This window comes from Aythya ferina (assembly GCF_964211825.1).
Source record: "Aythya ferina genome assembly, chromosome: 6".
Classification (NCBI taxonomy): Eukaryota; Metazoa; Chordata; class Aves; order Anseriformes; family Anatidae; genus Aythya; species Aythya ferina.
The window spans coordinates 22966296-22982406 of record NC_140303.1 but is presented as its reverse complement, the minus strand read 5'-3'; the positions used below and the strand labels follow the sequence as shown (position 1 = coordinate 22982406).

General features: G+C 38.0%; 1 protein-coding gene across 7 annotated transcripts in view; it reads left to right on the top strand.

The window, feature by feature from the left end:
* CSRNP3 (cysteine and serine rich nuclear protein 3) overlaps positions 1-16111 on the top strand; it is a 101407-nt gene that overhangs the window by 13047 nt on the left and 72249 nt on the right. For 6 of the 7 annotated variants that reach the window (XM_084524097.1, XM_084524095.1, XM_084524096.1 and 3 more), the window contains one exon: positions 15814-15984. In XM_084524097.1, coding sequence (XP_084380223.1) covers positions 15814-15984 — 171 coding nt within the window. Of the gene's footprint in view, positions 1-2983; positions 3066-15813; positions 15985-16111 lie in introns of those variants that run through there. The other variant, XM_084524098.1, reaches the window with a different exon arrangement.

Here is a 16111-nt window from a genome sequence, read left to right as displayed (position 1 = left end):
AGGTATATTTTAAGAAGTATTAAGCAAAGAGGGAAAACAGACATTCAAGAAAAAAAAAGAAAGGTGAAATAGCTGGAGGATTATGAGCCCACCCACTAATCACTTGAGTCACAAGCAGAGACTGGGTACAAGTTCAAAAAGGCCACTTTCCTTTCCTCCATCTGTGTATATGTGACCTACTAGTCCAGTAACAGCACCGCACAGCCGGGTAGCATTGCTCAGACTTGGAAAGTGTTGGCTTGGAGGTGGACAGCCTGCTTCATGTGCCATGCCAGTGTGGCCAGCGTAGCTGGTGGCTTCAAAGGGGCATGCAGGCAGGTACTGAGGGTGGCAGCGGGGCAGGGGCCAAATCCCCCAGCACAGAGCAGGGATGGCAGCTGGGGGGAAACTGAGCGTTCACCCAGGGAAGTCCAGTCCATGCTTGGCATCAGGGGCTGGATCAAGTGGGCATGTGGCTGGGTGTGGCAGCGCAGTCATAGCATGGTCAAGGGCAAGAGGCCCTTTAAAAGCATTGTCCTGGCAAAAAGTGGGCAGCCACTCAGTGAAGCTGCTTTGGGCATCTTCTTTCAAGGCCACTAGCTGCACTGGCTATAATTTGGCCTTGTGCCTAGCCAAACCCCCAGGACACGGGTTTGTACTCAGGGCCCAGACATACTGGCAGAGTTGCATTTCACATATTTAAAATACCTTTCTCTGTTAAGTAGGCTGGTGTTTAGAAACATAATTCATTTACTTAACGTTTTTTTGTCTTTTTTTTTTTTTTTCATGAAGACTGCTTGCATTTTAATTTAGGGATCCCGATTACCTGTCTTAAATAGTTGCTTCAGTCTGGGAGTTTTATCTTAGAGTTTCTGTTGTGTTTGTTGTTATTAACTTGTTTATTTCATAGCAGGTACTATCAAGACATTCTGACTTGTCTATATGTACTGCCCATTTCTCTGTGACTAATTATTCCAATAGTGCTTCAGGACTAGAACAGCATTGCATCTTGCATCTGTGTTGAAAAGATTTATATTAAAACGAGTTATGAGATTACAATTCTCAGATGCTATGCATCTCCTTCAGCAGCCAGGCTGGTTGAGAGGTGAAGCCCTAGTGCTCTAAATTCGTTTCTGCAGATAACAAAGTAAGGATGAAGATGTCTTCAACCAAGTCTCTCATCGGGGCAAAACGTCTGTTTAGTCTTCCCTCAGTGTTCCTGAAAATTCTTAACCACTAAAAAAAAAAATCATATTGATTGTCTGGATTTGTCATCGAGGAGTTATTTTAGTTTTTGAACAGAGGCAGGAATGAATTTCCATTTTTCTAGGCACTGAGGAAGAGGTTTTATGTTAAATAGCTGTAATTTGGATAAAAAGCCACCCACTTTTCTTGTAGGTGTCTTATAGAATCTGAATGTTATGCAGAGGATCTACTGGCAGTTAGTTATGGTAAGAGTGACAGGTAATTTTTCCAGAAGCTAAAACAGCTATTACTTCATAGTGGAAGTATGCTAGTTCAAATTGGCCTTACTATGGTTAAAGATCAATAATTCAGCGAACAGTATAGATGCTCTTCTTTAAAGGAATTCACAGTAAATTTCGTTGGAAAGCCATAGTCGAAGATAGAAATTTGTAAACAGAAAGGTACTTGTCAGCTTCTACTTCTTAACATTTTCTTTTCAAAGGGAAATCCTGGAGTACAAATGCTTTGATGTGGCAGTAAACTTTACATTAGCCGGGACTGAAGACTCATTCTTGATTTTGATTTTAGTTTTAAGCTCTCGTGATGTTAATTTAATGATCATGTCTTCAGCTGAGCTGATACCCGATTGATATAGTTATATAAAAAATCAAATTCTCTTTGGAATTTGTCTTGGAAAACATCTTTTCATCATGATTTAAGAGGCTACAAGTAGACAGTGTCATTGAGGCAAACAAATTGAAAATTGTTTGCCCACTCATTCTCTGCATTTGAGTTCTTAGGCAGAAAGTTTTGTGTGGTTGAAGTTCACCTAGGGCATTGGCTTTGGGCAGTAGATTTTGGCTGTTAGAGTTGGATTTGATACTTGTGGGTCCTTTCCAGCTTGGCATATTCTCTGCAATAAATAATGAAGAGCCATAAACACCACTTAAATAGGTAGAGCTTTATACAGGTAAAACTTTAAGGAGAAGGTTACTACTGATTATTCACCTTCAGATATTTTATAAATGATGTCTTAAGCAGGAAGAAAATGTGCTTAGCTGATGCTTAGGGATACTAAAATGGCTGAAGTACAGTTACAATTTGATAGAAATTAAAACCACAGGAAATCTGAGTTCTCCTCTCCCTTTATTATTTTGGCCTTGGAACTTCTGATGCTGCATATCTTGGTACCTTAGGGCTATTTTTAGCCTTTACAATTGGTATTCCTTTGCAGCATTGGAGAGTAGTAGGAAATTACTGTCATCAATCCCTGAATTGTAATTTGCATTGAGATTTCAGAGTCTTGCTTTGTATAAAAGCACCATTGTTACTTTGATAATCACAAAATTTCTTAAATGCACAGCAGCACTCTTCACTGCAAATCTGGATAGCTGAGTACAAAGCTGACGTGCAAAAATATATCAAAGACTGTGTATAGGCAGTTCTACATGTGTATAGACTGTTCCTACAGCTGCTTGCTTGGGTTTTCTTAGAAAAAGAAGCTGAAGGGGAGAATTGCAATTTACTACTGGAGCTGAAGGTTATTAGTACACTTTTTTTTTTTTTTTTTTCTTGTCTTTAAATTTTGTCATTACCTGCCAGTACAGAGCATCCTCAGTGATTACTAAGTAGCATATTAAAACTGTTTTTCAGATGTGGGTTTTTTTTTTTTTTTTTTTTTTTTTTTTTTTTTTTTTTTTGTTTGCTTGCTGTTTTCCCATTTTGCTAGCATGCAGATGGGGGTTGGGAGCGGGAAATAAGGGGGCGAGGAGAGAGCATGTTCCAGAGGATGCCAGGATGACTTCAGTTATTGGATGACTGCTGTCTGATGGATGGAAAAAGGAGGAGTAAACCTTTCAGTCTGCATTGATAGAGCTGAAACACAGAAAGCCAGTTTACAGGTAAGGGAGGAAAAAAAAATCCTTAATAGCTGTTCTTGATCCTTGCCACAATATATCTTGGCTTAAAAAAAAAAAAAAAAAAAAAGCATGTGCAAGCATCTTACTGTTTGTTCCTCATTAATGACTATGAAGCAGCTTCTCAGCTTATTATTTCTCCTTTGTAGGAGATTTCAACTTAGATGAGATCCATAGGCAGTGAAATCATAGGCATGCCTAATGCAATCTGATAACTCTCATTTGACAGTATGGATATTGCATCTCATTGATGCTGAAGTTGTTCATAAGGCTATAGGAAGAGAAATCTTACATGTGATGGAAATACTGTTGAAAATACAGTGTATGCTACCAGCAGTAAAACAGTGCAGGAAAATCTAAAAATGTTTTCTTTGAGTTTGGGTAGGAAAAGGGACTTAAAAATAAACTGTTTCAAAAAATGTACATATTTTTATTTAGTGTTGAACATACAGAAAGAGTGGCTCCTCAGAGCAATTCTTAAAGGATGAAGGCTGTATTGTGGATTTTTGTATTATTTCTTTATTAGGAATGTATCTGGTTATAATTCAGTCATACATTTTTTGTCATAAAAGTGCATATAATTAAATTATGCATACAAGATAGACAAATCTTGTAATTCTTAATGCAGCTACATACCAGATTCCATAAACTGTTGAAGTAGGTTGTATGAAACATATTTTACCAATTTTACATGTTACCAGTAGCTTTAAGCTCACAGAAACTGAGGATGGCAAGTAGCAAATAACTCACTTGTTACAGAAAACAGGATTGTTTATCAAGATACATTATTTGAGGGTATAGAATTACAGTCCTGGTTCCACCGAAAAATTTGGAGACACCAGTATTTGCCTCCCTGGGGTGCAGATTTCAATGTGTGTACTCTACTGACTTATTTCTGCATGCTTTACATGTAGCAAATAGCTATTATAGTACAGGACCCCATTATGCTGGTGTGAATCAGAAATCTTGATTGAAATAAATGAGTTGTGATTATATATTGTTGCCGATGTATAGATTTTTTTTTTTTTTTTTTTAAACAGTCATTTACATTACTTGACATTACTGGTGGAGATAGCACTGTGGTGGGAGTTGATTCAGATAACTATATTTTTTGTTAAATTTAATCTCATTATTATATTAAAGGAGCTGCTGCAGATGTTCGAGTAACCACTGTATATTTCTGATGTGACCTTTTTTTCCCCTGGAATTTCTTGAAGTTAGTTATAATAATCTAAGAAATACCTATTTTTTAAGCAATTTTTGATATCAAGTATTTTATGGAAGAAGTTCCTGTTTAAATAATTGATTGTTCCTTAGCAGTTGTTAATTTTTGTGAGACTTACCTGTGTCTTTCAATACTGTATTCTGAATTAATCCATTGATAGAAAAATTGGGAGTGTTATTTCATGAACAGCTAGCTTTTAATTAGTTGTTCATCTTCCTACCCCACTGAAAATATAGTCAGGGGATTATCTAGTTGTCACAGTCCATTTATACCCCATTGAAATAAAGGGAAGGATTAGAAGTTTTCAGCTTAGTTTGAGATTATATAACTGTATATTCATAAAGCTAGATTCTGCTAAAATATTAGAAGTTAGTTTTACTAGATTTGAGAGATTAAAATCAGTAAATGCATATATTCAGTTTTCTTGTATTCACTTAGAGAAGGCCTAAATTTCTCAAAATGGGACTTAATTAAAAATTAGCTGGAGAAGGACAATAAAACTCTTACTGATTGCTAAAGAAGAGTGGAAGAAACTCTGTCCTTTGTCCGCATTTTGTACACCTAACCAGCTGTAAGCATAAGGTGTTGTTTCATTTTCTTCTAGCCATTTCTTCAGAGAATGGAGCCTGATGTAAGTTTGCTAAACAAAAAATCAGTAAGACTTAGTGATTCACAAAATTATTCTGAAAAACTGAGAAACTGTTTTTATATCTGCTATTCACTGGAATGTGCACACTGGTAAATAATAAGTGAAAAATAGATGAGATGCATCCTGATATTTGATTATTTGTAAGCAGTTGATATGTATCTGAAACCATAAGGAAAACGTTGAATTAAATCTCAGATTTGTACGTTTCACCCCACTTTTTTTTTTTTTTTTTTTTCCTGAAATGAGAAATTTTACTCAAACCAGCTCCAGTAACAGAGAGGAGTTGATGAAAACAAAGATCTAGTACCACATGTATTTAAATTATTCTGTCTCCTTGGAAACGCTGCTGCTGCCGATGGATTTTGCTTTTGCTGGCTAAAAATACCTACTTAATAATGACAATGTGAAAGATACTGGATAAAACCACTATGCGTGTCACTAGTTTTAAAGTTTCCTAATGATTCAGGTATTCTACTGAACTACAGATTTACACTTTCTATCCAGTATTCCCTATCAGCTGCTGCCAGCACTCATCAGCTTGGTGGAAATGAGATAAACTCATTAGCTTTGGTTGCAGACCCTACTGAGAAGCGAGCGTGAGAGTGGGAGGCAGGACAGCTGAAGAATTAGAAAGCAGGCAGCAAGTTGGAAAAAAGTTCCTGGTGGGGGTGTGAGCATGCATTGTGCAATGTACTTGTGGATACAGGCTTACTCCCAGTGGACTCAGGAAGAGCATGTTTAAGCCCTGCCTTTGTACATTTCCTTTGTGCAAATAAAATATATATGTTTAAATACATTGCAAATCTTTTGTGAAGATTTTCTCATCAGCTGTATGTGTAGATGACTAAAAAATAATAGAAATTATTTTAAGTTAAATATTCAATTGTCTTAAACAAAAGCTCCAGACTAAATCACTAAAAAACCGCTTGTTGTAAGCAAGTAATTGCACTGGTAAGGAATTTCATCCTTTAAAGAATTAATTCCACTATTTTATTTTTTTAATCCACTTCTAACTTACTGATTCCCTGCATATATTACAACTTCTTTTGTTGTTAGCTGGTATTCAGTATATATGAAAAATGCCACTCTTCTATTTATTTTTCTCTCTCTTCATTTCCATTGGTTGGCTTCCTGACTGTGCCAAGAAAACAGAACAAATGACAGATGTTTCCTTAGTGCTGCGTGGTGGGCGAAATGTGCCTCTTTTTTATTTAGTTAGTATATATGTGCTTTGTTTTGGCATAGATCAAAATCACTGATTAATTTTCCAGCATTGAATGAGGCATTTTCCCTGTTCTGCAGTGTCTCAAAGGCAACATTAAAATATTACGTGGTATTGTTACATAGATAAATAATTAATCCTCTGCAAATTAATACTAAAATCCATTTTTAGCTGACAACACGAGTACCAAAGGTTACTTAAAGTGAAAGCTGAGCACTTGGTTTTGATTAATTGAAATGAGTAAGAGGAAAGGATCTGGTATCTTTCATTCTATAAGAGAGTATTAACATATTAATAAGGCAAATTAGTAAATGGATTATAAAAACTTTTCTATGAGGACAATAAAAATTAATCATAGCAGGCTTTCATGTTGAGATTTTTTTTTTGTATTAAGGTGAGAAAAGCTGGGTCACAGTAAAATTAAAGACCACTTTCCTACAGTATGTAATTTAAAATTCCATGGAGATAATAAGTAAATCTGATCATTATTTAAGGAAGCAAAGGTCTGATAAGTTATTGGAAGTAACATCAGTGTGTTTTTACAGCTGTAGCTGAGTTGTGCCAATTTGACATGATTCCTTTGATTTCTGGGTATAGAGGCAGAACTTCTCATCTGCTGAAAACTGTAATGAGAAAGTTTGTCACACATTGCATGTCTCTGCGCAGAATTTGTGGAAGACAGGGATGATAACACGGAGAGAGTACTGCCTTTTTTTTTCTTTTTAATAGCAAGTTGTAGACAGATAAGCTGAAGTTTCTGCCAGGTTAGTGTTTTTTTTTTTTTTTTTTTTTTCCCTCCAGTTCTTTTCTGCATTATTTGTTTATGCCTGAAAAAGGAGAGAATTTAATTGTTCCGTGCTATACAGCTGGTATCAGACTACATAGGTGAAGACAGGCTCTCCTGTCCCCCCAAAATACCAACCCATCCATTTCTCATGTTTCTAAACCCTCATCACCTGACGTCAGACATTTTCAAGACATCCTCTCATGTATAGGTAACATCATTTTTGTCAATAATTATTGCAAAAGCAAGGTAAGAAGGATTTGTTACTTCGATATGTAAAATTTGTGCATACACATGCATGTCCCCATTCATACAAAAACCATTAAGCTGGAAGAGTTTGCTCATGTCTTTTTGGGTAAAAGAGGAAAACATAGTTCAGAGTTACTTTTCCAAGTATGCTCTAAGACATTTTTGTTTCACTAGCTTATGTTGGTTCTTCTTGTAGTTCAGGTTCATTTTTTTTTTTTTAAACAAACAAACAAAACTCTGTTGTTAAGCACTACAGATTTCAGAAGAAACATTGTACCAAAATGCAGGAATCATGGGGCAGAAAGGAAGTACTACTGAATTGGTGCTGTCTCTGTTAGCTGTTGGCAATGGTGAACAAGCAGACAGGCTGTGTTTAAATACATGCTGATTTGCGCCCTGTTGCATGCTGTCTCAGCTGGAGAGGTCTGAACGCCCTTTTGGCACATACTGGCTAAATCCATAGTGTATGTTGGCAGGAGTATCCTGAGATGTACAAGATTTCCTACCATTTTGTGCAGCTCCTCAGCAGGCAGTGTACAAGATGTTCACAAAAGAAGGGTGTGGAAGATGAGTACTGAAATAGTATGAGGATGGATTGCAGCTTGTCTACTAATGTTTCTACCTGGTCTAATATGCAAAATTTAAATTAAAGAACATTCATTTTTCAGCGCTTTTTAAGTTGTTTGCATTTCCAATCTCCACTACAGAGCTGGACCCTACTGCTATTCCTGTTGCTGGGAGCAGCTTAATGCAAAGGCGCTGTGCCAAAAACATGCTGAAAACACTGCTGGTGGTCTCAGAATCACATTCCAGTTAGGGAATGCTAGTGAGGGGTTAAGCAAACCAAACGCTCTGTCCAATTGCAAACAGATGCAATAATGATGTGTTGCTAGCATGCTGTCTCATACAGCGAACAGTCCAGTTCTTCCATCACTTCCACGTTCACTCTTCTTTAAAAGGCTGTGTACCCGTAAAAGTCAGTTGTCAGGTGGCAGTGTCCTGCTTACATCTCAGTTTTGTGGACAGTTGACATCTCCTGGCCAGAGCTTTGCCATACACTGTCCTTCTGCAGCACATTCTAAAAAGTAATAAGCCTTTTCTTGGTTCACATACAATCTTAAAATTTTATTCTGGGATACAGATGCTTCAATAATGGAAGCCAAATAAGTTGCACTGTTTTTGTTCCTCAAACAGAAGCAAGGGAACATCTTCTGCAATACTGTTCAATGAAGAGATTTTAATTATTACTGAAATTTCATCATTGAAGCTTAAAGCCTTACAGAAGATAATTGGTCAGCACCAGGTTGCTGGTGGTTTACCTGAAAACTTTGGTGAGGACTTTGTGACAGGCCCAGCTAAAAGTGTCCTAGATGACTTAGATGAAGGTGAGGTATTATGAGCCTGAGTTTGTGACCCATCTTCAGCATGACTTGCTTCTTGATCTCCTGTTTGCCTGTAGGAAACAGTACCGTTTATGCATCATTCACTCATGTGGAAGCAGTTTTTGATGCAGCAAATTTAAAAAAACTGTTATGAATGAAATGCAGCCTCGAACCGTGTCCCTTCTGTAGGCAAATCTCATCTGGAAAGGAATGTCTCTTTCATTGTTGAGTGCCTCTGAATCTACTTCTGCCAGGTTGCACCCTGGAGGCCTGACTACAAAGTTCCTGGATGTCTGCTTGAATTATCACTGCCTCTTACCCCCTCTCTCTTTGCTCTTCAGGCACCATGCCTAGGAGAAGGCATTCCAGAAGACCTAGGAGAACCAGCCTAGAATTTTCTTGTTTACTGAATTGTTTGTGTGTTTCCTGTAACTGTTGAACTCAGTCATCAGAAAGCTGCTTTAATACTGTTATATACGGACATTTTATATTTGTATGGTGGAGAAGGGGATATGTGCACACTTGGTGTATGTAGGACCTTATGGCATGCTCTTGGAGACCTTATGGCATGCTAAGGGTGACAGATTTACCACTGACTATTGCATCCATACTGCGTGCAGGGAGAGGAGGTGAGCATATGCCAGCATCCCTATGGCATTCTAAATTCATTGCTGGTGGAGCTAGTGGCGCGTACAGTGGAGTGTACAACAATGTGTAGGCAGTCTAGAAGATTCGTGGATTAGTACTCAAGTGTGAAATCAGGAGTGCTCTAAAGCAATGGTATAGAAACCCTGCAAAGAGCAGACTTGGCAGGATTTGGCTTGCAATGCCGGAACAAATTCCCTAGGTTGAAATACACAGCCTTATTCCTATGGCATTTACTTAGTGCTATGGATTTAGCTAGACTGAAGCAAGAAAGTAAAGGATTTTCCTAGTTTATAACTGTGTAATTTGACCACTGCTATAAGCGCAAATTTATGAGTAAGATTATACTAATGGTATTCCTTGTTGCCTATGCAATAATCTCAAAGTAGAATTATCTTGCTATGTGGTTTTAGTTTTTACAGGCTGTACTAGTGAAAGTATCAGAGCCTACCTCTGACAACTGGTGCTTGTGATTAGAGCTGCCAAATACACCAAAACATGTATTGCAAACATTAATTTGAATTCTGAACAGCTGTTTGATTCATGTTCTTGTACCTCTGTTGTTCACTGTTTGCAAGCATTCATGCAAATGGATTTGTGTGTGCATTAATGCAGTCCTTTACATGAATAGTCATTTTCACAAGCAAATGGTATTCTTTGTGTGAGTGATGTTGTCGCTATAGATGCTTTCAGTTATGACTCCTTTTTTTTTTCCCTTTTCAAACTGTCAGTTACCCAAAGAGCAAAATAATAAAGCATGATATGTGTAACTAAGCAAACACCTTGATTATTTCATGACCATCTCTGTTACTGATGTTTTTAAGCAGATAAGAAAAATTCTTAAAAATATATCAAGTTATTTGTGAGCTAAGAAATAGACATATATTCAACAAGAATATTAATCACAACAAATAACCCAAACATCTCTGCTTGTGAGCATCAATATTCATGATTTAACTGTGAAATGATTTGCCAAGTCTCCCTAGCATGTTACAGTACATGCTGACTGGCCAGTGGGTGGGAGTTGTTTGTGATGAGTACTTGCAGTAATGTTTTGTGTGTAACATCTGTTTTCTGCATCCTCCTGTTCTGTTTGCAGTCATTTACACAGAAGTGGGTTTTGTTTGGAAGAGAATCTGTACTGCTACATTAGAGTTTACCTTATGTTTTTCCGTACTTTGAATTGATACAGTTGAGATGAGGCAAAAGACTGTGTGACTCATACGTCAAGTCTTTGATGGCTGCCTTTTATTTTCATTTTCAGGTAAGAATTAGGTAGATTTTATTATGGTATGTGATCAGCTCTCAAGAAGGAATTAGTGCAGAATAATATTTCATAAGTGAACAAAAGAAGCAATTAATTGGACTTTATTTTAGCCTAAATGCCTTTGTGCTCTTGGATTTGTATCTTGTTTTTCCTGAGCTTTAGTCAGTAACAGTTTCCTATAGCGAGCAGGAAAATATATAATCTGAGGCAGGGAACTATTTTATTATTGCATATCTGTTCCATTTTATGTTGTGGCTACTGCATATGGTACATACTTGATGTTTATGACTTCACAGGTATGCTCTGTACTTGTTCTATTTCCCATAAGATGATACATGAGCTGTATATATATATTTAGTGCTGAATTTTACAACACAGTCATTTATTTGTAGAGTATGAGTAGGATGAGCATGTCTTGGTCTTGTTGTCATTAACCGAGGATTTTGTGAATTCCCTCTTTCTATATTGCAGCTTGTGTGTTTTCTTAGCATCTATTAGCACATTTCAAACAGATAGCAGAAGTGCAAGTTAGGCAGCACAGGGAGAGTTTAAAGCATTTCTCCTATCTCACAAGGTACCGGTGCTTTTTGTTTTGTGGATTGTTTTTTGTTTTACTTTTTTTTCTGCCCATGGGTGGCAGTGAAAGACTGGTGGCAGCATGTCTTACAGGGGAACATCACAGCAAAAATGTCTCCTAGTACCACAGATAATGCTGCAGTGTCACCCCTCCCTTCCACTCACCAGTAATTCTTTACCAGCTCTTCTGGGGCTTTTTGCTGGTGTTTGGAGATTCCTGCTATCTGCAGGACTGCTGTAATGAGATTGTTACCATGGTTTTCTAAAATTTCCAGCCTTTTCAGGCACAAGAGGAAGTCAATCTAGCCAGGCTTTTGCATTATTTCACTCTGTAGGTTATGGGTAGCATTGTGACTGTTTTAAATGCCCCCCGCACCCGCATGGGGTTTTTCTCTTCCAGTAATAGCTCGCTGCTTCTGAGCCTGCGGATGTGGGGTGTCTGCCAGTTGTCTGGCACCGTGCAAGGCAGAGCCCGTTGCCATGGTGCCTTGAGGCCTCGCTTCGCCGGGCAGCTACCTGCAGCTGGGAGCTGGTCAAACTGTCCCTATGTGCCTGTAGCTTTTTCAGAGAGGAGGAGAAGGAGAAAGGATGAATGTGGGGGATTGAGGAAAATGGATTCTCCTTCCAGCAGGCACTCATCCTGTGCTTCTGCTGAGGCAAGTTGCCATTTTCTCTCATAACCCTTGTCTGCATTGGGTATTTGATGCCTGACCTGCAGCTCATGACAAGGCACATGTGGCTGATTTTCCTTGTTCGGATATACTGTTACCTCAGTTTGAGCTGTGCTTCACCTTGGTGTAGATTAGTGCCCCATTAGCATGGTGAGGAGCGTGGCAGAGGATGATGCAGCACTTCACTGCGTGAGCACTTTGTGTTGTGAAGCATACATCAACACACAGGGAAGCTTCCACTGTCTGCATCTTACTTGGTTGTGTGAGACAGCAGGGTGCTGGTCCAAGTCCATCTGAGTTTTTAGACAGCTATTTAATGATCATCCACAAAGGTCTGTTTTTAATTGAACTCTGCAAGCCGTCTTTTTTCCTTTTTCACCTAAACTGTCAGTTTGCTGTCTGACTAGCTGGTTCTTGTCTCAGCATTTGCCTCTGAAGGCTGAAACTCACTGGTATCTTACTGTGAGTTCGAGCATAGTGACTTATTTTTTAATTTCCATGTTCACTCTATTCTGGACATCTGTTTTTCTCAGTCACATGACATAGGTTGGTTCCCGTAGAGTCATGTACATTTGTGTACTGGATTCGATGCAGAAATGCACACCTTTGCACATTTTTCTTCAGAATATACATACTGCTGTAGTGCTTCTGTGTGTAAGAGATTAATCCTGTTTTGTGTGATGGACTGTCTTGTATATTTTGCTTTATTTTGCTTTTGCCGTGTGACTGCAGTAGCTTCAGTTTGACTCCCCCAAAATTTGAAACTACTGATTCAGTTGTAGCTGTGATGCAGAAAGACTGACAATTTAGAGTTCCCTGTCCTAGTTCCCTGATTCTGGACTTTGGGAACCTTTATAGATAACACAAACTTTGTGGCTTCATTGCTGTCAGAAGTAGGGCTCCATGTTCCACTGGGATGTATCATGTGATCAACAGTGCGAAGTGACGCTTGGATAACCAGTACTGGGTTGTATGTTGCCGGGCTTATTGATCCAGGAGGTGTGGATGTGTCATGCAGGTACTGGACGATGTCTGTGTAAACGAGGCATGGGTTAAATGTATCCAATCGAACATGCTGCACTCCTGCGCAGATGTGCCTCTTTCTGAAGAATATTGCTTCTGGAATGGCAGCTGTTTATACAGATGTGATTCTGAGGGGATCTCCTGCTGGTACGTAGTGTGTACAAACAGGTTTAGACGCCCTGTAATCTATCTGCGTGATATCCAAGCTCTTGAGTTGTGTAAATATCTTTTCCCCATCTAGCGTTTTCCTGCAGAGACTTGATACCAGAGAGACATGAATCAACAGATCCTAGACAAGTGACAACACCTAAATTTTAGTGCGACTGCTTTGTCAAGCAACCTTCTTGATAAGATAATCTTCCCGCAAGAGAGATTCAGAACAAAATTGGGCAGCAGTGATAACTGTACATACATTTTTAAATGGATAGTTATGCCTTCTTTAAGTGTTGTGTTGATACTCATCTTCTGCAGTGTTCCCATACCTCCTGGCTTATCTGTATCAGCTAGCTGGCTGTAGAACTACTCTGTCCATCCATTCAGGGATCCTGGGAATCATTTCTTATGGTTTGTTCCAGAAATATTAATACAATGGCTTTACTGCTGCCAGGTCATGGCACATGATGCAAATGTAGGCTGTGCTAAACACAAGGAAATGTAAAACCCTTTGGTGTGAAAAATATTTGTTGCTGCTACTAGCTGTAAACAGTTACAGTGACTGAGACACTCACCATCTGTGACAGCTTTACTGAGGGGCAAGATGTATGTTAGTCATCTAGGCACTGTGTGGTATGCTTGCAGAAGACAATGTCTGGCAAAAGGGCTTTTGTCTGGTAACTGTCTCAGGCTATGAAAATTATCTCTTTCTGATGGTCTGCACGCTAGTGATGATTATAGCTATTAGGTTTGCCTTGTAGTGTAGTAATGACAGAGGTTCTTTGGGCTTTAAGACTCCGTAGCCACAATTTCAATGTGCTTAGATGTGGATTTGACCTAGGTTTTGCTTGCACAGTAAACTGTCAGCCCTTTTCTCACTCTTCTGTCTCTTCACTGAGATGTTTGAGTGTAAGCATTTTCTTTCTCACACTCCAGCTGCTTCTTTACCCTATTCTGCAGTCAAGCTGTAATCCTTTGGTTTTGATATTGCAGGCAGTTGCCATGGAAATAATTGTGATTTCACAAATTCAGTGCTGTAAGCACTGCAGGAGGCAGTGGAAAAGGTGGTTGGCAATAGATATAGTGAAGACACAGAGGGCAGTTTGAAGGAGTTGTTTCTGACCCTATCCTTTGGGGTTTTCTGCCCTCTCTCCATTTTTCTAGGTTTCCAGTGTGTTTGGGTTTTGTTCCTTTTTTTTCTTTTGAAAGTGTATTTTTTATATTAATGGGTGATTCTTAACAATTTATTTTATTTTATTATTTTTTTTTTTTCCAAAATGATACAGAATGCACCTTTCCTTGTCCTCAGCATGAAAAATTAAAATGCTTTCTTTGTAGTATGTGATAACTCCTTTTTAGACAAAAGGTCAAAGGTTGAGATCTAAGCCTGTAGTGTTTGTCATGCATTTAGGCTGAAGAAATCCCTTTCAGGAAAACAGGTTTTTCATAAATAATAAAACAAGCTGAGAAGATTTAGACAAGCATATGCATTTAAAACTGCCTGAGTGACTGACAGTATTAGAACCTAATGTATTCGTTATTTAACTTTTTGTGTGCTCTGCAGTCAAAAAAGTTCAGTGGTGAAGATCATGTTATGCAGCATCTGTTCTGAGCATTATGTTGCATTATCTTAGCATTCCACATCTATATTGAAATCTTTTCTCTCAATTAGACACATCCAAAAAGGTAGAACAAAACTTAGCAGAGGAAAACAACTTCATTATGAAATAAATTATACTGGCATCTTGCAGACGAGTGGCATTCAGAGGAATGGGATTTTTTTGCTACTCTATGCTTGAAAGCATCAAGCAGCAACTTTTTTTTTTTTTTTTTTCCCCACAGCTATTTAGAGCAACTTTCCACTGATTAGTAGTCAGAGTGTAGATGTTATCTGTAACTTTTAAATTAAGATCTAGGAATTAATTTTCCATCTTCACAAGGATGTAATCAGTAATGATAGTGACAGAAAATTTAAGATTTTTTTTTTTAATTAAAGATATAGAAAAAAATGTTTTAGCCTATCAGATGCGTTAGCATGATCTAGGAATTGCTTTAAAATTATTTTGATCTTATTTTTTTTTTACTTGTTATTCCATAAATGGAGATAAGAAGGTCAGCTGTTATAAATGAAGGAGAAACATTGAGGAATTGTCAACCCAACTCTGGCTATATTGGACACTATTATTAGGAAGCAAAGCTCATGAAGATAATTTCAGTCCTTTGATAGTTTGTTCATATGAATGGAAATAGTCTACGTATGTACCACTACTCATATCTTAATTTCATAAATGCTCTGCAACAAACTTATGCATAAATTAAAACTGCAAAATGAGCCAGAACTGTGTCTGCAGGGCTTGGCCTGTCAAGATGCTAAGCATCTCATGCTCTGAAATCTAATTGAAAATATGGGCATTTGATAGTGCTGAGCATGTATTTCTGAACTATATTTGGTAGGGAACACTGATTTTTGCTATGTAATGTTTCTTGGTGCCAGCTAAGTTTTTAGATGTTACATGAAGGCACGTTTCTACTGAACTATATTGGATTATGTGTACTTTATGCTTAGCTAAAGCTTGCTCCAAAACTGAAATATTTATTATTTAATTTTATGCATGAGATTAGTTATAATACTTCAGATGTGCTGGTAGAAAACAGGTGGCATTTACCTTCTGTCTTAAGAAGAAAAAACTGCCTGTAAGAAAGTCAGAATGTCTTTTGGACTTCTTCCTGCAAAAGTTGTTTAAAAACTCTTGTTAAAGAACCATTTAACTAAAGGTGATAGTATCAGATTTATACATGTATATAAACTCCTCCATGATAAATGAATTTGAAGACTTGGACAGCAGGCAGATGTTTCAATGCTTCGTTGCCTCTGTTCCTGCTACAGGTGCATGTGACAGCATTGCAGCAATGAGTGGAATTTTAAAGAGGAAGTTTGAAGAAGTTGATGGCTCCTCACCTTGTTCCTGCGTGTGGGAATCAGATGATGACATTTCTAGCAGTGAAAGTGCTGACAGTGGAAGCAATGTCCATCCATCAGCTTCTAATCATTTTACCCGTAAGTACTAAAGTGGCATGTAAGACATGATCCTTGTTTTTATAACAGCTAAGAAAGGTTCATCTTACTCTGAAGTAATACAATGTAGGCTACCTGGATTTCTTTGATGTGTGTTTCTTTTCCCCCT